The sequence below is a fragment of the Schistocerca serialis genome, chromosome 8, assembly GCF_023864345.2.
Source record: "Schistocerca serialis cubense isolate TAMUIC-IGC-003099 chromosome 8, iqSchSeri2.2, whole genome shotgun sequence".
Lineage (NCBI taxonomy): Eukaryota > Metazoa > Arthropoda > Insecta > Orthoptera > Acrididae > Schistocerca > Schistocerca serialis.
Genome location: NC_064645.1, coordinates 350,827,648 through 350,840,308, shown reverse-complemented (window position 1 = coordinate 350,840,308; position 12,661 = coordinate 350,827,648). Strand labels below are relative to the sequence as shown.

General features: G+C 44.2%; 1 protein-coding gene across 2 annotated transcripts in view; it reads left to right on the top strand.

Annotated features, from left to right (window-relative positions):
* Positions 1 to 12,661, top strand: part of LOC126416464 (serine/threonine-protein kinase Sgk2-like) — a 111,472-nt gene that overhangs the window by 40,166 nt on the left and 58,645 nt on the right. For both annotated transcript variants that reach the window (XM_050084201.1, XM_050084200.1), the window contains exons 5-6: positions 11,461 to 11,613; positions 11,848 to 12,121. In XM_050084201.1, coding sequence (XP_049940158.1) covers positions 11,461 to 11,613; positions 11,848 to 12,121 — 427 coding nt within the window. The remainder of the gene's footprint in view (positions 1 to 11,460; positions 11,614 to 11,847; positions 12,122 to 12,661) is intronic.

Here is a 12,661-nt window from a genome sequence, read left to right as displayed (position 1 = left end):
CCCTGAAAATATTGTAATTTTGGAGTTGGCATGGCCACATGGGCCGCTCGGCAAGCCGGAGCTCGTTAGCAACCATGTGGTGCCGAACATTAGCCGGATCAAGGGGGGTAGCCCCAGGGCATGGTCCAGACCAACCGCGTGGCTGGGAATTCCACGTTGATGCTGTGTCGAGGGAGGTGCTTTGTGTCGATGAAGGATGTTTGTATGCTGGGGGTGCCAAAGATGGTGGACTTCGTGAAACCATAATGGCAGACATTTCACAGTTCATGTAGAAATTAATAGTATCCAGAGGAATCATGATACCTCAAAAAGAAACTTGTACATTAACATTATTTTCATGACGATTCTGATGTTGTAATCAGATTTTCAATATCTTCATTAGTTTAAAGTTTAGTATCTGACTAAATTATACAAGTAACACCCACCAACGAATTTACAAAATCTAAATGGTTCATCCAATTTTGTCGATGATGTGTCTTTAGAAAGCTATTAGTGTAAACCTAAATTCGTATGAATTACAGACATGTAACTTGAATAGTACACGAGTTATTGAAGGTCAAAGTGGCCGATTACTATTGATCGCATCAGGCCATAAGCACTCCACAGGTACGTGGCGGGAAGGGAGAGGGGGGACGGTAGTAGCATGCTTATAAATATATTTATTCATTTATCTCTTTGTTTATATCCTGTTATATACTATTCATGAAGAAATTGGTCAAATATTTACTGTGTTTTAGAAAGCACAGAGGCATTAGGCTACTGGCCTACTTTTGTTTCTATTCCTTTGATATATGTTTATTTAATTTGTTTATGTATTTAATAATGTGTGTTAGAGCACATTTATGGTCCAGCCATAGGAATATTTATTTAATTTCAAGTTATTTAAACATAAATCCAGTCTTTCGTATGTGTTTCAATATGTTTGTGAGTGTGCATTGGCTTGGATACATGGCGGGAGCACTCTCGCCAATCACAGCGCTCGTTACTACAGTAGGTGACTACTGAAGTCAGTGGGGAGACTGGATGGAAGTGGTGGAGGAGGATTGGGTGCACAAAGGAGATGGGGTGTGCTGGATGGGAAGGCGCGATGGATGGGTGCCGGAAATACGCGGAGAGTGTTGAGCAGTTTGCATGTGGTTGCGGGAGATAGAAATATTTCATAGTGCCGACTTGTGCACTTGTGAGATTTTCATGGCTTCTGCAGTGAAGACGTAGTTTGCATTTAGAAGTAAATATCTCATGAGCTATGTTGTTGCTCATAACTAATTACGTAAAGTAGGACTCTACTGTTTCCCCGTTATTCAACTTATATTTTATTTAATTGCTGGACCATCGACACCAATAAGTGTTTTGCAGTAATAAATGGCATTCTTAAAGGTACTTCTGCTACCTTACTCATCATTTAAAGTTGTTAAAAATATTATCTGCAAATTTTATTTAATTGCAATCTTTGATTTATAAGTTTTTATATTCCATTCAAAATTCACAGTTGCCGAGTGATAGGAACCTTCGACCATTCGATTAATGTGTACATTCATATTATAGACTGTAGACTCAGCAGTATTTGGCTTGTAATGTGGCAACTATGTATCCCAGGCGGAAGTCCATCTCTGCCCAAACTCTTTGCCTTTACAAATGTCTGCTTGTGTCTGTGTATGTGCGGATGGATATGTGTGTGTATGCGAGTGTATATCTGTCCTTTTTTCCCCCTAAGGTAAGTCTTTCCGCTCCCGGGATTGGAATGACTCCTTACCCTCTCCCTTAAAACCCACATCCTTTCGTCTTTCCCTCTCCTCTGATGAGGCAACAGTTTGTTGCGAAAGCTTGAATTTTGTGTGTATGTTTGTGTGTCTATCGACGTGCCAGCGCTTTCGTATGGTAAGTCACATCATCTTTGTTTTTAAATATATTTTTCCCGCGTGGAATGTTTCCCTATTTTTTATATATATATATATATATATATATATATATATATATATATATATATATATATATATATATATATATATATATATATATATATATATATATATATATATATCATAGTGCCGACTTGTGCACTTGTGAGATTTTCATGGCTTCTGCAGTGAAGACGTAGTTTGCATTTAGAAGTAAATATCTCATGAGCTATGTTGTTGCTCATAACTAATTACGTAAAGTAGGACTCTACTGTTTCCCCGTTATTATATATATATTAATGACTTGCCACTCTGTATTCATGCAGATGCAAAGATAGTTCGTTTTGCCGATGATAAAAGTATAGTAATCACACCCAACAAACAAGAATCAGCTGGGGAAATTGTAACCAATGTCTTTCAGAAAATTATTAAGTGGTTCTCTGCAAATCGACTCTCACTAAATTTTGAGAAAACATAATGTATACAATTCTGTACAGTAAATGGCATAACACCATTGATAAATGAATTGGATGAAACATATTGATGATCTGCTGAAATGGTTAGGTTCAGCTACTTATGCTATTAGGGTTTTTGCAAATTTTGGTGATATGTATATCAGTAAATTAGCCTATTATGCCTATTTTCATTCACTGCTGTCATATGGCATCATATTTTGGGGTAATTCATCATTAAGAGAAAGTATATTTATTGCACAAAAGCATGTATCAGAATAATAGCTGAAGCCCACCCAAGATCACCTTGCGGACATTTATTTAAGGAACTCGGGATATCCACATTATCTTTGCAATACATATATTCACTTACGAAATTTGCTATTAATAATCCATCCCAATCCAAAAATAACAGTGAAGGGCATAGCTACAACACTAGAAGAAAGAATGATCTTCACTATTCTGGGTTAAATCTGACTTTGGTACAGAAAGGGGTGAATTATGCTGCCACAAAGATCTTTGGTCAGTTGCCAAATAGCATTTAAAGTCTGACAGATAGCCAACCAACATTTAAAAACAAATTAAAAGAATTTCAGAATAGCAACGCCATCTGCTCAATAGATGAATTTTTATATATGAAGTAGTAACTGAAAAAATTAATTATTTTGTATAAAGAAAACTTACGTTAAAGTGAGACATTCCACATCATTATGAAACATCGCATTCATGACCTACAGAACAAGTATTGATGAATGAATGAATAGTATGGATAATTGAATGCCCCTCTGTCACAATAACTTGTAGAGTCAAGCCAGTGTATTCTGGGGAAGACAAGACATTGTACTATTTCTTTGAAATGTATTAAATTTAGTTGACATTCTTCAAACGACTTCTTTCGTTGATATAAATTACGCTGTTGATTGGAAGAAAGTACCTCATGCAAAAATTTCTTCATAAATTATTTATATCTCTCTTATGGAAAATGGATTCCAGGTCTGCTTATATAAAGCAGCATTGTTTAGTCTACCAAGTTGAGAAGTGATTGTTTTTAAAATTTCAAATAAATTATTTTCATCATGTAAGAACTGCTTTTCCTGTCTCTAAAATAATGACACACTACATCGGTAAAACTTGGTCAGCCACAGATACTCAAAATATCACTTTAAACGGGTTTTCTTTTTAAGTAGTGGTTGATATCAGCTATGAGAATGTAAGATTTATTAATCTTTAAAATTCCTGTGACCACTTTCATGTCAAATGCATCTCTAACATGAAACTGTTAATAAATAAGCTTGCAGATTCTGTAGCTGGAAATAAAGTTTGTGTTATCGTGTTGTTCTGTGATTATTTTCAAATGACCACTAAGATCAAATTCACAGTGACGCATGTCCATTGTCAGCAAAAGATTAAAATAGAAGACCTATTCTTCCATCAATATATCAATCATTGACTTTCAAATGTTCTTTCAAAGTAAGTCCAATGTCAAAAACTTCTGTATAGTTTGTTGGCACAATTACGAGGCTGTTCAGTAGACATAGTTAACACACATTTAAATAACTCTTTTTATTTACAAGATATTGACATGACATACAGTGGTCATCCAAGCTCAAGACCTTCTTTTGAACCGATTCATTTCCATAAATTTGTGGGAAATGGGGTACTGGAGGTGTGATAGCAGAATAGTGACACACCAAAGAGATAAGATTTCTGCACTGCTAATTACTGAGCACAATATATGTGACTCGTGTGAGCATTACAAGCATACTGCCTCTCACTTCCTCCTTGGGCAGCAATCTTCCTTTTCTCCAGTCAGAGATGTTATGCTGCCACAAATTCATTTTAGGCACTGACTTTACATTAATACACAGAGGGAAAGCTGACAATAATGACAATTTGTTACTTCAGTGGTGTCAAATGAGACCTCATTGGTGGAGGTCTGTTGTGTTTTCTGATAAAAGCTGGTTCTGTCTGGGTGCTGGTAATGGCTGTGTACTGGTTAGGAGGTGGCCTGTTGGCATTGAAACTACCTCTCTTTGTGCTGGACACACTGGACGTACATCTGGAATTATGGCCTGGCGTGCAATTTCGTATGACAGAAAGTGCACTCTTGGGCTTACCCCACACGCCCTGACTGCAAACTTGTATGTCAGTCTGGTGGTTCGACCTGTTGAGGTGCCATTCATGAACAGTTTTCCAGGGAGTGTTTCCCAACAAGATAACGCTCACCCATGTACAACTGTTATAACCCAAAATGCTCTACAAAGCATTGACATGTTGCCTTGGCCTGCTTGATCACCTGCTTAGTTCCCCCCAGGGGATCCACAACTCTTTTGTGGATACGTGTGTAGCGAGCACGGGACCCCGAGCTAATGTGGCCTTCCTTCCTTTCCGGGCTGCATACCTTCCCTTTCCGTATCCTTCCCCATCCCCCATCTTGGCCCCCCCCTCTCACCTCTGTCTCTTTCCTTCCCTTTCTCCCCCTCTGGGGAGTATGGTTTGTGCCTACGTCCGGAGACGGACGCTTGTAAATGTACCGCACTCTTCGCCTTCCTTGCTTGTATGTCTTCATCTTTCTTCGTCCTTCTCTATTCCTTACCTCTTCTCTTTACCTCTTCTCTTTACCCTTTTCTCCGCTGCGGCGTTTGAGACCTCTCTTCTTTCCTTTCCCTGTCTCTTTCTTCCTCCCTGTGCGTGTCTGAAGGCCGACCCACGCACTTCCATGCGTAGCCGGTGACGGGGTAACGCGTAATTCCCCACCCCGGGTAGACAGGTAGGACACGTACGTACCCCCTGGTAAAGGCCAGGCCCAGGGAGGGGTGATTACCTGAGCTGATACCTTCCGAAAGTGCCGATTGGTCCCTCCGTCCGTTTGTCGGGAGGTGTGACCTGAGGTGTGAACAATCACCTAAGGCGGGTGTGCCCTCGGTGAGGGCCCCCACAAGGGAGGAGCGCGCCATCGGAGACGCCGGTAATCATGGGGGATTCTTCCGCAATGGTTTCCTCACCTTCCACTATGTCTGCTCACAAACGTAAGTTCACTGAGTCTCAGCCACAGACGGTTCTTCCATCGTTGCCACAGTTCCTTGTTGTTTCTCGGTCTGACGAAGGTCACGACTTTTCCACGGTCAACCCTTTCATTATTCAGAAAGGTGTCGACGCAATTGCGGGTCCTGTAAAGTCTTGTTCCAGATTACGGAATGGCACCCTGTTGTTAGAAACACACAGTGCCCTCCAGGCTCAAAAATTGCTGCGTACTTCTCTGCTCCACACCTTCCCTGTCCGGGTGGAACCGCACCGTACCTTAAATTCCTCGCGTGGAGTCGTTTATACGCGCTCCCTCGAGGGATTGTCTGACGATGAAATTCAGCACTATCTGTCTGACCAAGGCGTCACGGCTGTTCATCGGGTTATGAAAAGGGTTGACTCGAACATCATTCCAACCCGCACTGTCTTCTTGACATTTGACAAAGTTCAACTCCCATCAAAAATCAAAGCAGGCTATGAGATAATTTCCGTTCGCCCTTATGTCCCAAACCCTACGCGTTGCTATCGATGTCAGCGGTTCAACCACACCAGCCAGTCCTGTTCCAATCCGGCCAAATGTGTTACGTGTGGCAGGGATGCCCATGAGGGTGCTTGTCCACCTCCATCCCCTCGCTGCATGAACTGTATGGGTGACCACGCTGCTTCCTCTCGAGATTGCCCCGTTTTTAAGGACGAAAAGCTGATCCAGGAAATAAGAGTGAAGGAAAAGGTGTCGACCTTCGCTGCTCGAAAGTTACTCGCCAGTCGACAGCCCACCGTGCCTCAGAAAGGAAAATACAGCACTGTCCTTGCTTCTCCTCGGCCAACAAAGGAGGCGGCCACGCAGACTTGCGACCTCACATTTAGTACCACGGTCGTCTGATCGGCCAGCGCAAAGATCGCCCGTTCAACCTCACCTCTTTCGCCTGCCCACTCTATGGCTCACCCTTCGTCGGGTTCTGCTAAATCTCGAGCCCAAAAGTCAGACGCCAAGTCTTCAAAAAAAGAGCATTCTCGTGAAGAGTTTTTACGTACTGCAACTTCACAACCATCGGTTCCTCAATCATCTAAACATACCTCCAAGAAGGCTACGAAGAAACACAGTTCCTCTCCTTCTCCGCCAAGGCGTGTCCCATCTACAGCACCACCTGGCGGAAATCGCCCTCGGCCATCTTCTGTGTCGCCGAGGCGCACTGTTGGTGGCCGGTCAACTGGCCGATCGTTGGTGGCAGGAGCTGCTCCTGACCAACCTATGGATCAGGATCTTCTGCCTTCGACTGAATGCCATTCCATGCTGTCGGTCGCAAACTCTGAGCAGTCTTTGAGTTGACAGCACCCTTGGTCACGTTCCTCCATTTTCTGTTCACCCTATGTCCATTATCCACTGGAATATCCGCGGAATTCGCGCCAATCGGGAGGAATTGTCGATCCTCTTACGATCCTACTCGCCGGTCATCTTCTGTCTTCAGGAAACAAAGCTGCGTCCCCATGACTGCTTTGTTCTCCCTCATTTTCAGTCCGTCCGATATGACCTCCCCTCTGTTGAAGGCTCTCCAGCCCATGGAGGACTCATGATTCTGCTCCATGATACTCTCCATTATCACCCAATCCCCTTAAACACTTCCTTCCAAGCTGTCGCCGTCCGTCTTTCCCTTTCTTGATACACGTTCTCTCTTTGTACGGTATACATTCCATCGTCTACACCAATGACACGAGCTGATCTCCTTCATCTTCTTGATCAGCTTCCACCCCCCTATTTGCTGGTTGGGGACTTCAATGCCCACCACCCGCTTTGGGGATCTCCACATCCTTGTCCACGTGGCTCACTATTGCTAGACGTCTTCCACCAAGCGGATTTAGTCTGCCTCAACACTGGGGTCCCCACATTTTTGTCTGCCTCCACGGCACATTTATCCCATTTGGACCTTGCGGTCGGTACTGTTCCGCTAGCTCGGCGCTTCGAATGGTTTGCCCTTGATGATACACACTCGAGTGACCACTTTCCATGTGTTCTTCGACTGCAGCCTCAACTGCCATATATGCGCTCGCGACGCTGGAAGTTTGCCCAAGCCGATTGGACACTTTTTTCGTCTCTAGCGACATTCGATGACCGTCGCTTTCCCAGCGTCGACGATGAGGTCACACATTTTACCGACGTTATTCTCACAGCTGCGGAACGTTCAATACCACGCACCTCCGAATTGCCCCGGCGCCCTCCAGTCCCTTGGTGGAACGAGGCATGCCGTGACGCAATACGTGAGCGGCGACGTGCTCTTCGCATTTTCCGTCACCATCCAACTTTGTCCAACTGTATCCGATATAAGCAGCTCCGTGCGCGATGCCGTCGCGTCATCCGCGATAGCAAGAAGGCAAGCTGGCAATACTTTACTAGCTCATTTAACAACTTCACTCCCTCCTCGGAAGTTTGGAGTCGGCTTCGACGGTTCTCAGGCGCGCCTAGTTTCTCCCCGGTCTCTGGGCTCACTGTCGCGCATGATACCTTAGTGGACCCCGTCGCAATTTCTAACTCATTGGGTCAGCACTTTGCTGAGATTTCGAGCTCTTCAAATTACCCGCCGGCGTTTCTCCCGAAGAAACGTGCAGCGGAAGTGCGACATCTTGCTTTCTCCTCTCAAAATCGCGAAAGCTACAATACTGTTTTCTCCATGCGCGAACTCCAACATGCACTCTCTTCTTCTCGCTCCTCCGCCCCAGGACCGGATGGTATCCATGTCCAAATGTTGCTGCACTTATCAACCCATAGCCTGCGTTACCTCCTTTGCCTTTATAATCGAATTTGGACCGACAGTACCTTTCCCAGGCGATGGCGGGAAGCTATTGTCGTTCCCGTTCCGAAACCTGGAAAGGACAAACATCTCCCCTCTAGCTATCGCCCCATTTCTCTCACGAGTAGTGTCTGTAAGGTTTTGGAGCGTATGGTGAATTACCGTTTAGCTTGGTGGCTGGAGTCCCGCAGTCTTTTAACACCAGCCCAATGCGGATTCCGAAAGCATCGTTCTGCTGTTGACCATCTTGTTGCTCTCTCCACTTATATCATGAACAATTTTCTACGGAAACGCCAAACGGTAGCAATATTTTTTGATCTGGAGAGAGCGTACGATACCTGTTGGAGGACAGGCATCCTCCGCACACTGTTCTCTTGGGGCTTTAGAGGCCGGCTGCCCCTTTTTCTTCGCAAATTTATGGCAGAGCGCACATTTAGGGTGCGGGTGAACACTACTCTCTCCCGTACTTTCTCCCAAGAAAACGGGGTACCCCAGGGCTCCGTGCTGAGTGTTGTACTGTTTGCCATCGCCATTAATCCAATTATGGATTGTCTCCTTCCTGATGTCTCGGGCTCTCTCTTTGTGGACGATTTTGCGATCTACTACAGCTCTCAACGGACCAGCCTTCTTGAAAGACGTCTTCAAGGATGTCTCGATCGCCTCCACTCGTGGAGCATCGAAACCGGCTTCCGTTTCTCACCCAGTAAGACCGTTTGTGTTAATTTTTGGCGACGTAAGGAGTTTCTTCCGCCCTCCTTACATCTAGGTCCTGTCAACCTTCCGTTTTCCGACGTCGCTAAATTCTTGGGTCTTATGTTTGACAGAAAACTGTGCTGGTCCTCCCACGTTTCCTATCTTTCGGCTCGCTGTCTGCGTTCCCTTAACACCCTCCGTGTCCTGAATGGTACCTCTTGGGGAGCGGACCGAGTGGTCCTTCTCCGCCTCTATCGCGCCTTAGTGCGCTCGAAATTGGATTATGGAAGCATAGTCTACTCCTCTGCTCGGCCGTCTATTCTTCGGCGTCTCGACTCTATCCACCACCGTGGATTACGTTTAGTGTCTGGAGCTTTTTACACCAGCCCTGTGGAAAGCCTTTATGCTGAGACTGCTGAACCTCCGCTGTCCAATCGGCGGGCAGTCCTTCTGAGTCGTTATGCTAGCCATCTGTCTTCCATGCCTGCTAATCCAGCCCATAACCTTTTTTTCGACGCCTCCTTTGATGTCGGGTATGCAGGCCGCTCCTCCTCCCTACTACCCCCGGGAGTCCGCTTCCGTCAACTGCTCCATTCTCTTTCCTTCCGCTTTCCTAAAACCTTCTTGACAACTTGGGGTACAGCACCGCCTTGGCTCCGTCCCCGGATTGACTTGCTCAGAGACCTATGTCAATTTCCCAAGGATGGTACCCCTACACTTGTTTACCGTCGGGCATTTGCTGCTCTATGTGCACAAATGACGGAAGCCACATTTATTTACACCGATGGCTCGAAAACATCGTTAGGTGTAGGGAGTGCCTATATTGTTGGCGACACCCCAAATCACTTTCGGCTTCCCGACCAGTGTTCGGTTTATACTGCGGAGCTTTACGCTGTTCTCCAGGCTGTCCACTACATCCGCCGCCATCAGCGGATACAGTACGTAATCTGCTCAGATTCTCTCAGCTCTCTCCTCAGTCTCCAAGCTCTTTACCCTGTGCACCCTCTGGTCCACCGGATTCAGGACTGTCTGCGCTTGCTCCACCTGGGGGGCGTCTCAGTGGCGTTCCTCTGGCTCCCGGGACACGCTGGTATCTGTGGAAATGAGGCGGCTGATGTAGCGGCCAAGGCTGCAGTCTCTCTTCCTCGGCCAGCTCTTCAGTCTCTTCCGTTTAGCGATCTATGGAGCGGTTTATGTCGCCAAGTTACTCATTTATGGCATGCGCATTGGTCAACACTTCCCCACAATAAATTGCGGGAAGTGAAAGCCCTTCCTTGCGCTTGGACCTCTTCCTCCCGAACGCGTCGTCGGGAGGAGGTAATTTTAGCTCGACTCCGGATAGGGCACTGTCTTTTTAGTCATAGACATCTTTTAAGCGGTGATCCTCCCCCACTCTGTCCCCACTGCTCTCAGCTGTGGACGGTCAGACACCTTTTAATTGAATGCCCCTATTTTAATCCGTTACGATCCCGTCTACAGCTATCGCCTGATCTATCGTCGATTTTAGCAGATGACACGCGCTCAGCTGACCGCGTTCTACAGTTTATTAGTGACAGTGAAATGACGTCAGTCATTTGAAGCTTTTTTTGGGGGGACAACCAACCCCTTTCTATAGTGCACTTTTAAGCATTCCTTCTGCCTTTAGTTTCTCAAATTTTCTGACTTTGTTTCCATTGCTGCTGATTTTAAATTTCGTTTTTTTCCTGTTTTCTACGTCACGGGCTGGGCGCTAATGACCATAGTAGTTTTGCGCCCTAAAACCACCAAAAAAAAAAAAAACACCTGCTTAGTTTCCAATCAAACGCACATGGCATATCATTGAACAACAACTCCAGCATTGCCTGCAGCCAGTATTAGCTGTCCCTGCATTGACAGACCAAGTGCAACAGGGATTTAACTCCACCCCACAAACTGACATTTGGCACATGTACAACACAGTTCATGCACGTTTTCATGCTTGCGTTCAACATTCTGAAGATTACACTGGTTATTGATGTATCAGCTTTTCACATTTGCAGTGGCGTATCTCACACATTAACCTGTGGTCTGGCAATGTAATCACTTAAATATGTTAAGTAGACCAATGGAATCTCAAAATTTCAGTACTCCACATTAATTATGTTTTGATGTGATTTTTTTCCACTGTATGACAAAACTAAGGGTGGACCCAGTACTGATACCAGTGTGACACCTGCAGTGGTTAGTCCTCCATTTTGAAAATGCTGTTTCATTCTGTACACTCCCTGAGCTTCGTAATGTAACACACTGCATCCTTTTAAGTACATAGGATGAAAACTAGTTACCAAAATGATCTCTGATACCCCAACATTTGAAATTCTGTAGGAGAATACTGGGAAAAGCGTGATAAAAACTTTTGACAACTTGCCCCAAATACCAGTGACAGTATTTTCATTTCAGTTTTGTATGACCTAATGAATAAAGTGAAATGCATGTAATAGAGGCTTTTATCCAAGTAGTCTGATCTTTTTAATGAAAACTGTAATATAACATATGGATTTACAGAATGTATTACTTTTGTGTGAAGATTTTTAAATTTTCCTTTCTCAGTCACTGACTGGATGCATTATAATTCTGTATTTCTTGTAGGCCTGAAGTACGGGAATTCTTCCAGCTTGATCGTAATCTGGGTAGCCTATCTGAAGATGGGGAAGGTGATGGAGATGGAGACAGCATAGAAGGTACTGATTCTACGTCAGAACCAGCACCACAAGTTAATTTAGGACCATCAGAACGCACTTCGTAAGTACTGCATGTAACTGCCCTCTATTTGTAAACTTCCCCTGTGGAACTCTTGACAACACATTTTAGTTCCATAGCTAAATTTTGTGATGAACTGTATATTGACTGTAGACAACTTTACTATGTATAAAATTGGTGGTCTAGTGCCATGAATAATAATAATATTAATTTAGTAATGTGCTGTTACTGTTTCTCGAAGTTAGAAAATGCACAATTTTGCATTTTAATTTTCAGTGCTCGTCCAGCAGATTTTGAATTCCTACATGTCATTGGGAAAGGAAGTTTTGGGCGAGTTTTGCTGGCCCGACATCGTACAGAGCAACGCTTCTATGCCGTGAAAGTTCTCAGTAAGCGACTTGTGGTGAAGAGGAATGAGGTCCGCCATATAATGTCGGAGCGAAGTGTGTTGCTGAAGACATTAAATCACCCATTCCTAGTTGGCCTTCATTACTGTTTTCAGACACCAGACAAGCTCTTTTTTGTGCTTGATTATGTTAATGGAGGAGAGGTGAGAGTCTTACCATCCGTGATCCTGTAGCCACTAATAGAAATTGTTAAAAGTATCATTTTAAATTTTACAGAGAAGTATACAAAGTCATTTACTATTTTTGGTTGACACAGTTAATGTGAATAGTGAAACTAGATGTGACACATACTTGTTAGCAGGGACCTCACAAAACTCACATATTGCGATAAATGCGAATTCTGCCTCAATGCAAAAATGCTTAATAACCTAGTACCTGCTATTTCGTAGTGAATTGTATCCACATGAACTATCTTATCAGAGATGCTATTATGTAGTGAATTGTATCCACATGAACTATCTTATCAGAGAGAATTTGAAATAGCCTCCTATTCCATACATAAATATAAAAACTGAAACCAATTTTTGATGTTGATATTGCACGTCATCTGGCAAGCTGCCCTGCATGAGTGTGACTGAGCTCATTTTCCCACACCCCTTCTTCCCCTCTGGCACTCACAATTCTATTTTTTTATGATTCTCAACTGAGTGCAAGTTGATAGTGTCTGCACTAAAGTCACAGGA